General features: G+C 36.9%; 3 protein-coding genes across 9 annotated transcripts in view; 2 read left to right on the top strand and 1 right to left on the bottom strand.

Moving 5' to 3' along the window:
• Window positions 1-4,979: 4,979 nt before the first annotated feature.
• Window positions 4,980-7,522, top strand: LOC125668041 (histone H3.3A). The gene is made up of 3 exons (XM_048901776.2): window positions 4,980-5,825; window positions 6,239-6,521; window positions 6,851-7,522. Exons 2-3 carry the CDS (start codon window positions 6,240-6,242, stop codon window positions 6,977-6,979), a joined length of 411 nt encoding a protein of 136 aa, XP_048757733.1. The 5' UTR covers window positions 4,980-5,825; window position 6,239; the 3' UTR covers window positions 6,980-7,522.
• Window positions 7,523-9,909: 2,387 nt separating this feature from the next.
• LOC125669383 (uncharacterized) lies at window positions 9,910-12,393 on the top strand. Its single transcript, XM_048903840.2, has 2 exons — window positions 9,910-10,060; window positions 11,855-12,393. Exons 1-2 carry the CDS (start codon window positions 9,987-9,989, stop codon window positions 12,195-12,197), a joined length of 417 nt encoding a protein of 138 aa, XP_048759797.1. The 5' UTR covers window positions 9,910-9,986; the 3' UTR covers window positions 12,198-12,393.
• Window positions 12,394-13,910: 1,517 nt separating this feature from the next.
• Window positions 13,911-17,500, bottom strand: part of LOC125668038 (RING finger protein unkempt homolog) — a 25,129-nt gene continuing 21,539 nt past the window's right edge. For 4 of the 7 annotated variants that reach the window (XM_056162417.1, XM_048901773.2, XM_056162418.1 and 1 more), the window contains exons 15-16: window positions 17,329-17,493; window positions 13,911-16,905 (exon numbers count right to left, since the gene is read on the bottom strand). In XM_056162417.1, the coding sequence (XP_056018392.1) occupies window positions 16,744-16,905; window positions 17,329-17,493 (327 nt within the window). In that variant the 3' untranslated portion in view covers window positions 13,911-16,743. Of the gene's footprint in view, window positions 16,906-17,328; window positions 17,494-17,500 lie in introns of those variants that run through there. The other 3 variants (XM_056162421.1, XM_056162422.1, XM_056162423.1) reach the window with 1 other exon arrangement.

Genomic DNA, 17,500 nt, shown 5'->3' with positions numbered 1-17,500 from the left:
AAAGTATGAATCTAAAAAAAACACCTCTAAACACTTTCCAGAAATATTTCAACTGTGTTACCGTTGTTGTATAGTAGCCTTTCCCACTAGCCATCTCCCCCCCCCCCCCCCCCCCCCCCCCCCCCCCCCCCCCCCCCCCGGAAAAATGGTTATATAGTAGATCTTCCCCTACGGAAATGTAGCTATATAGTAGGACCCCCCCCCCCTTTTATAGCCAGACCCCCAGGAAAACCTACTATATAGTCGACCCCCCCCCCTCTTTTCATTCCGGTTATGTTTACGGCAGACCATTCCCATACATATTCTTTCTATCCTGAAATTAATGCTTATTGGCTATTCATTTCTTTTACATCTTAAATGTAGAGTTAATTTCCCAATTCCCTTGGTTGGGATTTTTGGAAATATTTATTATTCAACAAACATTTCATTCAGTCGATTGTTATGTAAAAACAATCATATATTTAGAATATACAATCAAAATATTTCGTGCTTTTAAAACGGCGTCTATTTAGGCAACTCAGAATTTGTTAGTTAAACAAATAAGTAGTTATCGTACGAGGAATTAAAATTGTCTCTTTTCATTTGATTAACACAACTCTTCATACAGATAATGGAGTAAAACTTAAATTTTACAACTCTGTTGATTGCCTACCCCTGATTCCAAATTGCCGCTACTAAGGAATCAACTCGCTCTCTCGCTCCCTCAACTGTTCTCGGGTCATTGGTGGATTAATAGATATGAACATGTTATCGATATAATCGTAACTATTCCAGGCGGTGCAACTCCCAGCTGTTCTGTCGGTACTTTGATTTATACATATTCGTTTACAAAAATTTCTTTTGAATCTGACAGATGGACAATGTCATCATACTTTATTCCCATACGAAGAATATTCTGGAAAAGTTTTGATTTTTAACATGCACTCCTAAATTTTTTTAGCTCACCTAAGCTGAAACAGAAAGCTTAACTATTATTCATTTTGCCATTTCAATTTATTACATTTACATGTATCCGCCATCCTAAAAGATCCTAGATTGTTTTTTTAAAAAACGAAGACTCTGGGTAATATTTCGTTCATTTTGTATTAAAATCTTTTGCGCAGCCCCCCCCCCCCCCCCCCTTGGAATTTTGAAATTTCAAGCTTTACTATATATTTGCACTCAAAAAATGTTAGACCTCCTGGGAAAATTGGGTTTATACCTAAAATATTTGGACCCTCTGAAAATATTGCCTGGATCCACCCCTGGCTTAGGTTGGTTTTGTTTCGTTCCTACTTAGGCTTAGGCTCGTTTCGATTTCGTTTCATGGATTTGCAGGTGCCCTAATTTCTGTGGAAACGAGGGGGTTATTTATATTCGGTAGGAAAGACCGAATATAAATAACCCCCTCGTTTCCACAGAAACTACTCCAGAATCACGGGGTCAATTTCAACCAAACTTGGCAAAAAGCATCCCTGGGTGAAGGTTTTTCAAGTTTGTTCAAATGAAGGGCCATGTCCCCCTCAAAGAGGAGATAATTACAAAAATGCAAAAATAGGGTGGGGTCATTTAAAAATCTTTTCAAGAACTACAGGGCCAGAAGAGCTGAAATTTACATGAAAGCTTCCTGATATAATGTAGATTCAAGTTTGTTAACAGCATGACCCCCGGGGTAGGATGGGGCCACAATAGGGTATCAAAGTTTTACATACAAATATATAGGGAAAATCATTAAAAATCTTCTGAAGAATTACTGGGTCAGAAAAGTTTACATTTACATGAAAGCTTCCTGATATAGTGCAGATTCAAGTTTGTTAAAATAATGGCACCCGGGGGTAGAATGGGGCCACAATAGGGGATCAAAGTTTTACATGTATAATTACATACAGAAATGTACAAGTATGTAGAGAAATTTTTTAAAAATCTTCTTCTCAAGAACCATTAGCCATAGAAGTTTACATTTACATGAAAGCCTCCTGACATAGTGCAGATTCAAGTTTGCAAAAATCATGGTCCCTGGGGGTAGGTTGGGACCCCAATAGGGATCAAAGTTTTATATGCGAATATATAAGGAAAATCTTTAAATATGGGCCAAGGTAACTCATGTGAGCGATGTGGCCCACGGGTCTCTTGTATGTATATAATTATATTCCGATCTAATTAAAATCAACTCCTTGTCAGCGTACATGTAGCGGCAATATGAAATAGAAAGAAATTAAAACCAACTCCTCATCAACGCGTAGCCACAGGGGCTTCTTATCCATTTAATTGTTCTCAATCTAAATAGAGATATCTAAAGTTAGCGAATAAACGCGTTACTTTCGCAAATCAACGCGTAACATTTAGGTTATATTATAAAGCGTATTGATTTTGCCTATAAACAATAATTTATGGATTGAATGCACTCAATATATAAAAAAAAACAACAGTAGCATGGAATAATTTGTTCATCACAATGAAGAAAAATAACGATAAACTTGTCTAGCTGTAGTTTGTAATTTTGTATATGCATATCTCTTGATATAATCTGACTGCTTTAAGATCATCTTATTCACCTTTAATTCTGTTGTACATATTTTGTGTTTTTAATTGTCAAATAGGAGAAGTCTTTCTACACAATAATTATATGTTAAAACCAAACCAAAAGCATATCAAATGGCAACATTACAAAACAGGTAGTTACAAAGGTGCTGTGAGAATTCTATATGGCATAAAGTAAAGTAAAGTAAAAAGTAAAGTAAAAAGATGGGGTTTTCCAATAGATGACAGCCAAGGGACATAACAGGGGTGGATCCAGAATTTGTGGTTAGGGGGGCGGCTCAACGTTATGAGGCAGGGGGTCTGGGGGCCGCCAGTGGTGGGGACTTTACAACTTTTATAGGGCTTGAAATATGTCTCCTATGTAGTAATTTTTACTATATTTTCTGTCATTTTTTATAAGGTGAAATTAATAAATTAACGCAAATTTTAAGGGTTTTGGAAAAGAAAGTAAGTTCTCCTAATAAAAGCAATTCAACAAATCAAAAGATTTTGCCATTTATTTCTCCGAGAGTGGAAGAAATGATTGCGTCTTTTATCGTTTACATTTTTCTAAACGCGCCTTCGTGCAGACAAGCAACGCGCCATCGCACCGTCACGCCAACAAGCAACACGAAGCGAAGGCGTATTGCTTGTTGGCGTGACGGTGCGAAGGCGCGTTGCTTGTTGGCGTGACGGCGCGAAGGTGTGTTGCTTGTTGGCGTGAGAGCGCGAAGGCGCGTTGCTTCTTGTCATGAGAGCGCGAAGGCGCGTTGCTTGTCTGCGCGAAGGCGCGTTGCTTGTTGGCGTGACGGCGCGAAGGTGTGTTGCTTGTTGGAGTGACGGCGCGAAGGTGTGTTGCTTGTTGGCGTGAGAGCGCGAAGGCGCGTTGCTTCTTGTCGTGAGAGCGTGAAGGCGAGTTGCTTGTCTGCGCGAAGGCGCGTTGCTTGTTGGCGTGACGGCGCGAAGGTGTGTTGCTTGTTGGAGTGACGGCGCGAAGGTGTGTTGCTTGTTGGCGTGAGAGCGCGAAGGCGCGTTGCTTCTTGTCGTGAGAGCGCGACGGCGCGTTGCTTGTCTGCGCGAAGGTGCGTTGCTTGTTGGCGTGAGAGCGCGTTCCTTGTTGTCGTGAGAGCGCAATTAAAGGCGCGTTGCTTGTCTGCGCGAAGGTGCGTTGCTTGTTGGCGTGAGAGCGCGTTCCTTGTTGTCGTGAGAGCGCAATTAAAGGCGCGTTGCTTGTCTGCGCGAAGGCGCGTTGCTTGTTGGCGTGAGAGCGCGAAGGTGCGTTGCTTGTTGGCGTGATGGCGTGTTGTGACTAATGCGCAGTCACGGTTTTGCAAATGGACCTATCCGGACACCATATTAATTCACGAAAGTTACGCGTTATAACGCGAAAGTTACGCGTTTATTTGCGAAAGTTTCGCGTTATAACGCGAATTTTTTTTATCAGTTACGAAAGTGAGCTCAGTGGGCTTTCGAAAGTAAATAATCAAAGTATTTTCATATATAAACTTCTCTAGCTGCAATAATGAAGCCCTAGCTCTCCGATTTTTTGGGAGGGTTGGGGGGTTGGGAGGGGGATAAAATAAGAATTTTAAAAAATCGGATAGGGCTACATTATTGTAGCTGTAACAGGAAGGGAGAAAATGTAACGGACCAGACCGGGATTCGAACCCGGGCCCTACCAACTGAGCTAACTGGCCACTGGCGATCGAATCCGGCTGACCGCTACACTCCTCCCTAAAAAGACATCAACCCAGGATCTTTATCCCCTGGCAGGCATTTTCACATGTCAGTTCCAGGGGGTGGTCTACGGCCCCAAATGTAACAGAAATTAAGGGAGAAAACGCAACCAGATCGGGATTCGACCCCCCCCCCCCCCCCACCCCCCGAATCTCTAGTTAGGTGCTCTAACAACTGAGCTAACTGGCCACTGGCGATCGATTCCAGCTGACCGCTACACCAGTGGCGGAAATATTTAATGGGGGGGGGGGGGCGCAGCCGGCGCCCCCCCCCCCCTAAAATTTTAAAATTTAAGGTAAATTAGAAAAGTGTTCTCAACGATAAAAGAAGCAATACTATCTTCTACTCCCGGAGAAATAAATGATAAAATATTTTGATTTCTTGAATTACTTTATTGGGAGAACTCAATTTTTTCCAAAACCCCTTAAAATTTGCGTCATTTTATTAATTCCACCTTATTAAAACTGATACAAAATAGTACAAATGACTAAATAAGAGACATATTTCAAGACCTATAAAATCTGTAAAATCCAGGAGCTTCCGGGTCCCCATCAGGGCTTAGCCCTGGACCCACCGAGGGCCTCAAGGCGGCCCCCAGACCCCCTGCCTCATAAAGTGGCGCCCCCCCCCCCCCCCCAACCATAATTCATGGATCGGCCCCTGTACACGGGTACCTGTAAAGTGCGAAACGAAATCTACCGAAACGAAACGAAACCTACCGAAACGAAACAGATTGTATAAACGAACTCTTTTAATTATAATAATTAAAAATTGTATCTTAGGCCCCTGTGAAAGTTACCAAATTAAAATAAAATTCGCAATAAGGTGTTATGAACACTTGTAAGGTGTAAATGGGTTACCTTGGGGGTGCATGAGATCGTGAAAAGTACCTATTTAAATCCCTTTCACAAATTCCTGGATCCGCCTGTGGGCATATATGTGTACATTAAAAAAAATCCCTTTACTTTAAAACCTCGGATTTTGGTGGTGTATTTTAGTTCTATATTCTATTATTCGGACACAAATCATGCAAAACTTCAATTCATTATTCGGGAACAAATAATACAAAACTTCAATTATATCTGACAACCGAGCCCCTGTGGTTTGAATGCCTAAGTTGTGAGTGAGTGAAGTTGTCAGCGATGTAATAATGTTTATAAAGTGTTTATGAATAGGCTATCTGGCACCTTTACTCTTCATTGTTGTAATTATCTCATTGAAAATAATATTTCAAGTAAATTGATAGCAGCTACCATTTCTTTTAATCCAAGTGGTTGCCATTTAACAACTCCAACACCCCCCACCCCCCCCCCCCCCCTTCAATATTTCTGCACAAATTCAGAACGAAAAGTGGATTGAAATGGTGATCCCTTTCAACCAATCAAAATTCTTCATATAAAACCAATCAGATTTCAGTGCAAACAGAAGGTCACCCAATGAAGTGGTTTTAAATTCAACCAATGGATACCAAGGTCGGAGGTCAGTGGCGACTAATGACATTGAATATAACATACAGTCTTCTCAATGAGTTAATTTATTCACTATCGTCGGTTCGAATAGTTGGAGTACAGTAAAAGCGAAGTTGACAGGTAAATATACGCTGCACAGTATATTATTTATAAGTTACCCTTTTCAAGAAAGTACAGGTTATTATCATATTGAAAACAATATATTTTTACGTGTGTTTAACGAAATGATGAAACGTTTCTCGGAACAATGGGAAGTTGTATATATCAGTCGCACGATTTTGCCCGCCATTTTGAAAACTATAAATAAACAAAGCGTGGGAAATGACCGGGGATTTTCATACTGACTTAGACACTATTTCCAATAAAAGTTCTATCGTTAATTATAATTTATAGTATGTATGTGTAACATACTGTATCACTGAGTAATTTTATGACTAAAATTTACTTTTGAAAATGAAAGTCCCATTTGCATAGATTTCTGTTGATAGCATTTTTGCAATTGAGAAATTTTGAAAGTGGAATTAATTTTACAGAATGGCTCGTACAAAGCAAACTGCACGTAAAAGTACAGGAGGTAAAGCCCCTCGTAAACAGCTGGCTACCAAGGCTGCACGTAAGAGTGCCCCCTCCACCGGAGGAGTGAAGAAGCCTCACAGATATAGGCCAGGAACAGTCGCCCTCAGAGAAATCCGTAGATACCAGAAATCAACTGAGTTGCTCATCAGGAAATTGCCTTTCCAACGTCTTGTGAGAGAAATTGCTCAGGACTTCAAAACTGACTTAAGATTCCAGAGTGCAGCTATTGGAGCCCTGCAAGTAGGTTGATTCTTCCATTTGAGTGTGGTTAGAGGAGTGTTGGGAGCTTTTCACATTGAAGGATATTATCTGCCTTGTTGTCAAAAAAATTTCAATGCTAAATCAAAAAATAATGAAACTAAACTCAATTGAACCAGTTTATGTGTACATGTAAAATTGGATTAGCAATAGATGTCAACTACAACCTAAGCATTGTACTAAATTTTTACTTTCAATATCTATTTACAATGCACCATTGCTTTCGGGATATACATATATTTAATTTGTTATTCAATGTGTTTTTATTATCTTGGAGGAAGAAACTATATCTCTCATTCTCTTTATTTCAGGAGGCCAGTGAAGCTTACCTGGTTGGATTATTTGAAGACACTAACTTGTGCGCCATCCATGCAAAGAGAGTCACAATCATGCCCAAAGACATTCAGTTGGCCAGGAGGATTCGAGGAGAGCGTGCATGATCTCGTTTCTATTTCATCTCACAGACTTGTTTTCATATAGACATTGAAATTTTTATCGTGAATGCAGCAGACATTTTCAGGACATTATGGCATGGTAATTTTGTTTCCATTCCAGACAAATTCTCATTGTGTGGCTCATTTGTCATTGGATTTTTTTTTTTAATTTATGTTCTATAAGACACCTTAGTTAATGCAGATCAGCAGTCTCGTTGGTTTTTGATAATGTCCATTTTATGCATGCATAGAAATGTGATTGAGAAAGTTAATTTCATGGTTTTCTTGATTGACACTTCTTTTTGAGATTTGATTTCTTGCATCAAACCATGCTGGTCATCAATATTCTATCATGAATAGTCAGGGAAATATGTTGATTTTTGTGTATTTGTCTTAATTCTGGACTGTCTTATTTCTATCTGTTCAAATCTTAAATTTCTTGACTTACACAAAAGTTTTTTATACAGGTGTCCCCCATTTGTGTTGTCTTTTTGTAATGTTTTAGATTTGTGCAAGTATCTTATTTTAACAATAAATGTAGTCTCTTTATGAAATGTGTTTCTTATTACTCGTTATGCGAGTGTTCAGGGATTACAAATTTTATCAAACTGCATCAATTATGAAACTTATTTTCATTTATTGTATATGAAGCATATAACAATGGTAACATCATATGTCTAGTTTCACCAGAAGGCACTTGTTTATCATGCATACACTGAGAAGTTGTGGAGTTTTGTCCAGTCAGTATGTTTCCATCTCTGAAGTTAATGAGTATCCTTGTAGATAAGTTATGATAAGAATTTCATGATGTAACTAGGTTAAGGAGGTACGCTACACCAGAGAAATTTGATGTAGATGAAAAGTGGAGGATATGTACAACAATATTTTGAATTTGAATATTTTCAAATTTACTTTATTTTGTCAAAAAAAAACCCTGCTGGACTCGAACCTGCAACCTACAGTTCAGCAATCGGTATTCTGAGCTACTCGGCTAGGTATTTAAAAGGAAAAGTCAAATATTGCCGATTTTGATTTTTTGAAAGGAAGTCGGCCATTATGACGAAGTAGAGTACTACCTTAAGATGTGCATCTTTTCTTGGATTTGTGTTTTAGAAAATTGTTGGTCAATCTAATTAAAATTAGATCCTATGATCTGCTCATCTACTATGGCTACACTAGCGATAGTAGTTGATGGGGAATTTTTTTTAATTAGATTGAGATGTTGGTATATACTGAAACAGTTTGTGAAAACGGCTCTGCAGAACAAAATGTGAAATTATATACCCACACTTTCCAATTGTTACTCTGCTTTTTCACACTTCATCCTCAATCTCCTGATTTTGAGCAATAACCAATTCTGTTGGAATGTGTTGAGTGATGTGATTTTAAGGCTTCACACAATCTGCAACAAGGTGTTGGAATTTTCATCATAGTCCACAGGGTCAAAAACATTTTTCAATGAAAAAACCCATGCTTCCCAGAACTCATTTTACACAGTAGCATAATCATCTTTTGGAAGTTGATTGGTGTGCAAATTTTACCTTTGTAAAATGTTTCTCCATTTACAATCTTAAACATTTTATGCAGTTGTCAAATCATCTTTTGGGATATGAATGGTGCTGTCCATTAGATGTATAATGAATCTTCTCACTTTTTGGGGTGGGAAAAGAACCAAACAAAAACATGGAGTGCATTATCATGTGCTACAAGAATATACTGGTTGCATATGAAACAATGTACTGAGCACCAGCTTTTGTTTTGAAAATCACGGAGAGCAATATTTACATACACTCTAAAGAATTGAGACATAAATTCAAGTACTGAGCGCAATTATTGAATTGATATGCGCATCAAGTAAATTATTGCTCTCATGAATTCAATTGATGAAAGCAATAATTGAATTAATGTGTACATCAATTCAATTGATGAAAGCAATAATTGATTTGATGTGCACATTTATTCATTGTTATAATGGCCGACTTCCTTTTAGAACATGGATGAAAGTATATAAATACCAGCTGCTGCAATATTTGTCTACTCAACTAATAAAAATTCTCGCCTCGCTCAGTAGGTTAGCATGTCAACTACTGAACTGTAGATCGCGTGTTTGAGTCTAGCAGGGTTTTTAAAGTTTTTCTCGGATTTCTTTCTACTAAAACTGCATTTTTTGACTAAATATTAATTAGTAAATTTGAATGTTTTCAATTTCAAAGTATTGTATATATCCTCCACTTCTCATCCATATCAAATTTCTCTGGTGTAACATACATCCTTAATTCAATTGATGAGAGCAATAATATTGATTTGATGTGCACATTCATTATTATTGTTGCATGTTACAATTCAATTACTGCAAGCATTAATTAAATATATGTGCACATTGAATTATTGTTCTCTTCAATATTGAATGTAATTGTAGCGCCTTTTCCGTCATCTCCCGGTAAAAAATTGCTGTCAACTACAGTATAATGCCCCAGAGTGGGGCAAAACCTTTACCTTGTATGAAAACTTTATATCACCATGGCTGACCCCGCAAAGGTACGTAACTCTTGGTGACATCAACTTAGCTGCGAGTTACTTCCCTTTGCGGGGTCAACCAAAGACTTTTTACTTTACCTTACTGTGACTTTTAGCAAATTATCAAGCTTTCATACAAATCAATGGGTCACCCCACTCTGGGGCATTAATGTAGTTGACTGCAATTGATGGGAAAATAACAAATGTCAAAGCTACAGATAAGAAACTTACAGGCCATTGTAGGGAAATGCGATTTTTGTGCGCGAAGTGTTGATACGTTTTAATCGGTTATAAGTTCAAGTTGATTAGAGAGTTTTAGATACTACTGTATACCAAGGACCTTTTGTTGTTTCACACATTAGGCTATTTTATCACCTAAGGCTAAGTATTTGGTGAATGTATTGATTTTCTTTTTTCCATCCATCCTTCTGTCTTCTTGTATTAGTCAAACCGTGTTGCATAAGCTCTACTTTCACTTTCGTTTTGTGTTGTCGAAATGTTGTGCTCGTGGAGTAGTTCCTATCTCAGATATAAACTAGTGGAAAGGTCATGTAGTCATAATTTTCAAAGGTAATCATTAATAGTGGCATCGGAGAACATTTTAAAAATCTATTCACATCTTATCCATTTTGTCTATCTGAGAACATTTACTTTTTTTCATATTTTACATTAATCCGAGATTCCTCTGATTCCTTAACCCCGCTTTTATATTGTGCACATGTTACAATATAATAACGGGGGTAAGTGTCAGAGGAATCTCGGATTAATTTTGCGTGTTATTGACAGAGGCACTTGTCACATTGTGAATGTAAACAATGGAGGAAATCTTTCTTGAACCCTTAACCAGGTTGGGAACACTTCCCCTATAGCGAGATATTCTCGCTAAAACGCGATTATCCCTCTCTAGCGAGAATAAATATATCCCGTACAACCGAGAAAAACACCCGTGGAGTACATCTCTTCGTGTTTCGCGTGAAAAGAAGAAAAAGTGCTAAAATGTCCGATACTTCTGCAAATATATTAATCAAAACAAAAACACTCATGATGTGCATTGGATTTCAGACTGCTTCCCTCTTACGCAGCAACTTTGGTATGCAATTTTTTGAATTGTGTCATGTTGAGTACCATTATTTTCATTAAAGACACCAAAAACACCTGTTAATGGTAATGTTTACTTTCTCGCTAAATAGGGATAATCGTGTTTTAGAACATCTCGCTATAGGGGAAGTGTTCCCAACCTGTTAATGTATCGGGCTCTGTGTGCAGAGCATTATCAGACATGTCATTCGAACGATTATTGAATTTATCCCCCCCCCCCTCAATTATTGTATGTAGGACCGTGCGACATAATATTGGTTGTATGTAGGACCGTGCGACATAATATTGATTGTATGTAGGACCGTGCGACATAATATTGATTGATTGCATCCTGTTTAACGTCTCTAGAGAGAATTTTTCACTCATATGGAGACGTCGCTAAAACCAGTGAAGGGCTTCAAATTTAGGCCTTTGCTCGGTTCTTTAGCGTGCCTCACCTACTGTGACACGTACGGGACATCCGTTTTTATCATCTTCGAGGACTCTGACATTCACACTGATGCCGAGCGTTTGGCGATGGAACTACGACAGAATTAAAATGTAACGTAGCCTATTGTAGACTACAAATAAAATCAGTGGACTGGTGTATCCTCTCTATATTTTATAGTTTAGAAGGTACACCTCATTGTTTACATTCACAAAAGGCAATATCCTTCACCTCGGAAGCGTCTATAACCATTCAGTTATATCTGATAGAGGTTTTTAATTTCTTTCTCCTTTTTTTTTTTTTGTTGTAGTGGTCAACCGGGTTCGATCACCGGTTACCAGATATAGCTCAGTTGGTAGAGCACCTGACAAGAGATTCTGTCTGAGTTTGAGTACCGGTCTGGTCCGTTGTATTTTCTCCCTTCCTGTTACATTGATCATAGTGCGAGTACTTGAAAGCCCCATTTGGTTTTAAATTATTCTAAGTCTATTTCAATTGTAACTCTTAATTATAAGTATAACTCATTTCCTTTGCCACCTTTTATTGTTTTTGCTTAAGGAAATATTTTCCAACTAAAAAAAATTGTTACCATGGGATTTGTGGGTCTGCTCAATTGATCACACTTTCTATACTAAAACCTCCCGGAAAGAGCATTTTAAAAGCAGCACGACTTCTATTATTATTACAGACTATAGGAGATATTTACCTCTGAATCAATGCTGATTGATGAAAAGCATTACATCATATGCATGTAGATCATTTAATTAATGAATATGCATACTGGTACTCACTTCATTGTGTTTCTGCATATATATCTGATTTTAATCATTTCATTTCAGATTACTTGATCGGCCATTGTCTTCCCATTCCCAGCCAAAGAAAACAAAATGGATGGACCAATTAAAACAAGAGTATAAAGAGAAAAGAAATAGACAGAACTTGATAAAATCGATATGTGGAAGTGCCTTAGTCTTTGTAACTTACATGTATTTCAAAGATGAAAATGACCTTGATATTAAAGCTAACATCGATTCATTAAAATTACAAGAACAGAAATGCTGTGATGCAGTAGAGGGCAGAATACCATTAGGAGAAGGAATGTCGCTTGAACAAGCAAAAAAAGATCTGGAAAGACTAAGACAAAATATTAAAGAGGAATCAGAAAAGCTGGAGGGACTGTAGTCTTTACAGGCTATAATACTCGTAGAAAATTATGTACAAATGGAGTGAACATGAATACTAAATTATGTAGTACCTGTAGTATAGACGTGTGAAGACTTGTTTGTTATCTTTGGATCAATGTAATTTGATGAAAATACCTGAAAATCAATTCCATTTTGATATTCTCAATAAGAGTAAAAATTTGTATAGCATCAAACAAGGTTCTGATGATTGGTATCATGGATGCTACGGAGCAGGTTTTTTCTTTTGTTAATTTAGTTTAGGCGTCCATGTCTTGCTTCCATAAGACATGTTATTGCAAATTGCGAACATTCCTTTCATTGAGGTGATGTTCAGAAATGTTATTGCCTGAATCTGAGAGTTTGATTGCATGTAGCCAGGAGATACTGACTACCAGCGATCGCACTCATCTGACCACCATATTCCTCCCTACGTAATTGTCTCAACACTTGGGAACAAGCCCAGGAACTTTATTCCCAGGCAGGCAATTTCATCTGTCAGTTCCAGAAGCTGGCCTGGTGGTTATAAAACTTTTACAGTACTCGTACTCAAACTCAGCCATGTTTGGTTTGAGTGCAACTCTGAGCAAGCTCCAAAGCATACTCGAAAATCTTGAGCATGTACTCCATTTGAGTTTGAGAATAATTTTATAAAAGTTTTAGAACCTTCACTTTTGAGTATGAGTACGATTTAGAGCACGGAGTTCGAGTTTGAGTATGAAAACGTGCTCAAAAAAGTTTTATAACCTCCAGGCCTGTGGTCTACGACACTAAATGCAACAGGAAGGGAGAAAATGCAACATATACCAGACCTAGATTTGGACCCAGGCCCCCTGAATATCCAGTCAGGTGGAGCTCTACCAATAGAATTATCTGGCCACCGGCGATCGAACCTGCCTGACCACAACAGTTTGAACAAACTTTTAATTTCGAGTTTCAACATGTTCTTTGGTTAAAAACTTTAATAAATGAGGGTTTGTAATATACTTATGCAACTTTTTCCTTCACATCCATAGTATGAGACTACCGAGCATTATGCGCTACATTCAGTCATTGCTTTGACCTGATTCTTTTGAACAAAAACTCGATAAGAAGTCTTTCTCTTCCATCTCTGTAATAAGACCTTGACCTTTCACCATGAGAATAGGCAGTTTCATGACCATTGCTTAGGTTAGCTTTGAATGCTTTACAAATTTTTAAATCCTCCATTGACCTCGACATTCAACCTATATATAATACATGTACATGCAATTGATTCAGCATGATGGCTCATTCATTATTTCCTTCTCTGGTGACCTTGAAAATCAATAGGTTCAAAATTTCACCATGAAAAGTAAATCGTCATGACCACCATGATTTGCAAATATTCGTGTCCACAATGACCATTTCCCTCCTTTGCCCTCTGACCATTGCAATCTCTTGCAGCGAGGAATAGGTATGCAAAATTTGGATGACCTTGGTTCGATATGCTCTGAATTTTTCAGTTGTTCACACACATCACCGCCATGATACAATCCCCCTGTAACATGTTGCTGGAGGATAAAAAAATTCTTTCCCTCAAATAAAGTTGAAATTGTGAAGGGCAAGGTATGACTTGAACATTAGACTAAGGGGCTGTAACTTTGAAATGCATCTACTCTGCAAAATGAATCTGTCCATCTAACAATGCAGGACTTGACTGAAAGCAGTAGAGAATAAGGTGTCAATACAAATGTTCACTTATGATGCAATTTTATTTCTCATAATTTTTAATCTACAATTTGTTGTACAAGAACCATATTCTTTTTGAACAAATGACTTCCCTTCAACAATTATGAAAATGGTTGGAAAGAGAAGCAGAAATAAAATATTTCAAAAACAAAATGATAAACTAATGTCATTTTTGATATAACCATTTAGTTACAATCAATTTTTCTTCTCCAATAAGCTAATAGAATACTGGGATAATCTCAAAACTGGTTATTTCCCTTTCTCTAAACAAGTGGACAGGAAATTCTCTCATTTAATACTATAAGCAATGTCGAACACTGTTCCTTATTTTATGTTTCAACACCCGAAACTTACACCAGTATTCTAACCAACTGAGTTTGGTGTTGACTTTCAAGTCAACTTCAGTGCAAACCTTTTTTTGGTACTATAATTATCCAGAATATAATCAAAACTAAACAAAGTTCTTATTGAATTGCTAACAATCATGAAAAATATTTTAAAATATGAATCAGAAAAGGCAAACAAATGGATTCAAGTGAAAGTGAAATTTAAAAACTTGACAAATTGAATAACCAAGTTTTCTCGTATAAATTTGCATAGCATTGAAGGCTTATCTATGATTTGTGTGAAAACTCTGATAAGGCTAACAAGTAGAAATAGAAAATGATCTATATCATTATGAGGAATGAAATAGTACCAATACTCAGCACACCATCAGAAACACAGGTCTGTCCCCTCTGTCTAGTATGCATGAGCCAGCATGCACAAGATTGAGGGGCCAGAACACATAATTTTGAAATTTTATACAGAAAGTTGTTATTTCAAACTTTTTTTTTTTTTTTGCCAATTCTGTCTTTCACTCCGGCAAGGCTGGCATGGACTTCACATCAACCAAATGGCTGAAATCCTTTTTTTCAGAATTCGATTCATGTAGATACATTATGGACATCATCATGCAGTAGCACAACCAATTTAAAATCGCTTCCCATGATGTGAAATTAGCAATAACAATGGGCCTCTTTACAAAGTATAAGAACATGTATAGAAAGAAAAATTACTATATTTGAAATGAAACAGCAAAAGCTTGTTTTCAAAAATGAAAGATAAGAACTTTTATAAATTTTAATACCTAACTACTTGAATAAAAAAAAAAAAAGAGATCGTTCATTATTTTTTTTAAAATTAATGATGAATATTTTGATCTTATATTTTGCCTTCAACTTGAACTATGAAATCATGCTGCTCTTCATTCAATGCATGATGCTTCTTCAATTACAGTGTATTTTTCAGAAGCAAAATCCAGTTGCGATGGAAATGACATTGAAGATAATGAAAATATATATTTTCTAAATGAGAGAACTCTACAGAGCTATTCTCCATGAAAAAACTAGATGAGTGTTGGACAGCTTTGACTGGAATGAATAAAACACCATTATACTGTAATAATAGCATTGTAGTGAACGCCAAATAATTTGAAACCAAACATAAACTAAAGATAAAAGAAACATGATCCAAATACAGATACTCTAAAACAATGTTCATGAATCGATCATTAAATCACAGACACGGTAATTGCTTTTGACAAAATTCAAACCTAGTAAGTATATAATTTTACATTAATTCGTAAAGCTCATATCTTGCACTCATTCTAAATAAAACCTCCCTCTCTATTGCATATTGTTAACAATCAGATGTTTATATCATCAAAAAACATTATATTAAAAAAAAATCAGAATGATTTTTGCTTTGACGGGTGAAACGTGTCACACAGTAATAATTTCATGATGTCATACTACTAAGAACATGACACCTCAAGCTTCAAACAAGAATGTGTGTACCAATAATATCTAAACAACCTTATAATACAATTTAAACATGCAATCAGTGTTTCACAAAACAGACCACAGATCTAATTTACATAAAGTCTAAGGGTGTAAGTAGAATATTCCATAATCTAACAAAATTAGACCAATCTCTACTAAAGGGCACTACACAAGCCTCACACTTTCACTCCAAATGTCATCTAAATTGCACAAAATTTGTAAAATGGTTGAATGATAGTTTTTTTTATATTACAGGATTTTTGTTCATAAAAAAACAAACCAATATGCCGGTTTCGAGATACTTCGGAGTGATTTCCCTTTGGAGAACTCTCGTACATAGTAAGGCACGAAACAATTTGTTTACATGTGGGAGTGGGACAAATATTCATCACTGCACAAGTGAATATACTCAGCAAGTTTCTCATACGCTGTTTGATCATCGAATTTTACTGATACACAAACCAAATAAGTTGCAAGTATTTAGGGAGTAATTAAATACATGGAATTTTTCTCATATCACATTATTTCGTTGGTCGTAAGTACCATATTTCGGATACTACTTGGAAATATGACATTGTTTTTATGCTTACACTTTAGTAAAACATTTCATTCGAGAGTATTCTGTATTTTCCACATTTATATTTCAAGAGAAGCCGCTTTTAGTGCATTTTATTGTCTTTCTCACTGACTGTAGGTCCACTCTGTCCCACTTAGGCATTCAAAGATCCATTAAATGCACCTCCTACACAGAAGAGCTCGTATCTCGAAACTGGTGTATTACATCAACTCGGTGTTTCCAGCAAATGATCTATTTGTATTTGATACGTATGGGATTGTTTTGCATCAATTCCTACATTTTCTTCGGGAAAGATAACAGTAGTGAAAACAGTTTGCCTAGCGCCCTTTGGTAGAGACAGAATTAGACCTCTCATTGCTACAAAAACTGTTTAACAGAGTGTCATTATTAGCACTTGAGTCACTAAAACAATTTGAAGATCCTAGTTGTTTCCACCATTACAGGCGGTAATTGGTCCTTTGGACATGACACAGGGGGCACTCTCTAGATTTGCTAGCACACACATCACACGATACTCTGTGATTGCAGGGCACACAGGTGACGCTTTTATTCCTATCCTGACAAATAATACATTTCATATTCTGCTGATAAACTATCACCTGCAAAAAATGAAAGATAAATATCATATGCATTTCTAGTGACCTTGCCGTTTTACATTTAACCTAGAAATCAATTGGAACACATATCTTTATCCACATAATAGTAATAATTATTGATATTGGATTAAAAAAAAATTCGAAATACTGTAAACACGGAATTTTGGAAATTCCTATCTAGTTACCTTGGCCTTTAAACTTGAAATTAAATCAATAGGAACACACATATTTTGTTGTGAAGGGACGACATCCTTATGATTTATTTTTAATCAGTCGGTTTAATACAAGTGTAATGAAGCAGGGCATTATTTGCTTCCATTCATTATTTGCTTGTTCATCACCTGTTGTTATGGTTTAATAGTAATAATGTCCTTTATATAAACAGGATTTACAGAATACAGAAAAAAGATTCGATCTGACATATACCTTTTCTAATTTGTCTATATCCACCCTAAGTTGCTGTTGTATTTGTCTAAGTCGAGGAATAGGTAAGCTTTCGATCTCGTTCACCTGATGAAGCACTCTCACACTGCTGGATCCACCCCCAATTTTCTCCAGATCTAACTGAATCTTTGATATTCTAACTAGAGCCTGAAAT

Source organism: Ostrea edulis, chromosome 4, assembly GCF_947568905.1.
Source record: "Ostrea edulis chromosome 4, xbOstEdul1.1, whole genome shotgun sequence".
NCBI lineage: Eukaryota > Metazoa > Mollusca > Bivalvia > Ostreida > Ostreidae > Ostrea > Ostrea edulis.
Note: the sequence above shows the minus strand (reverse complement) of the source record. Positions and strands in the feature narration are given on the sequence as shown.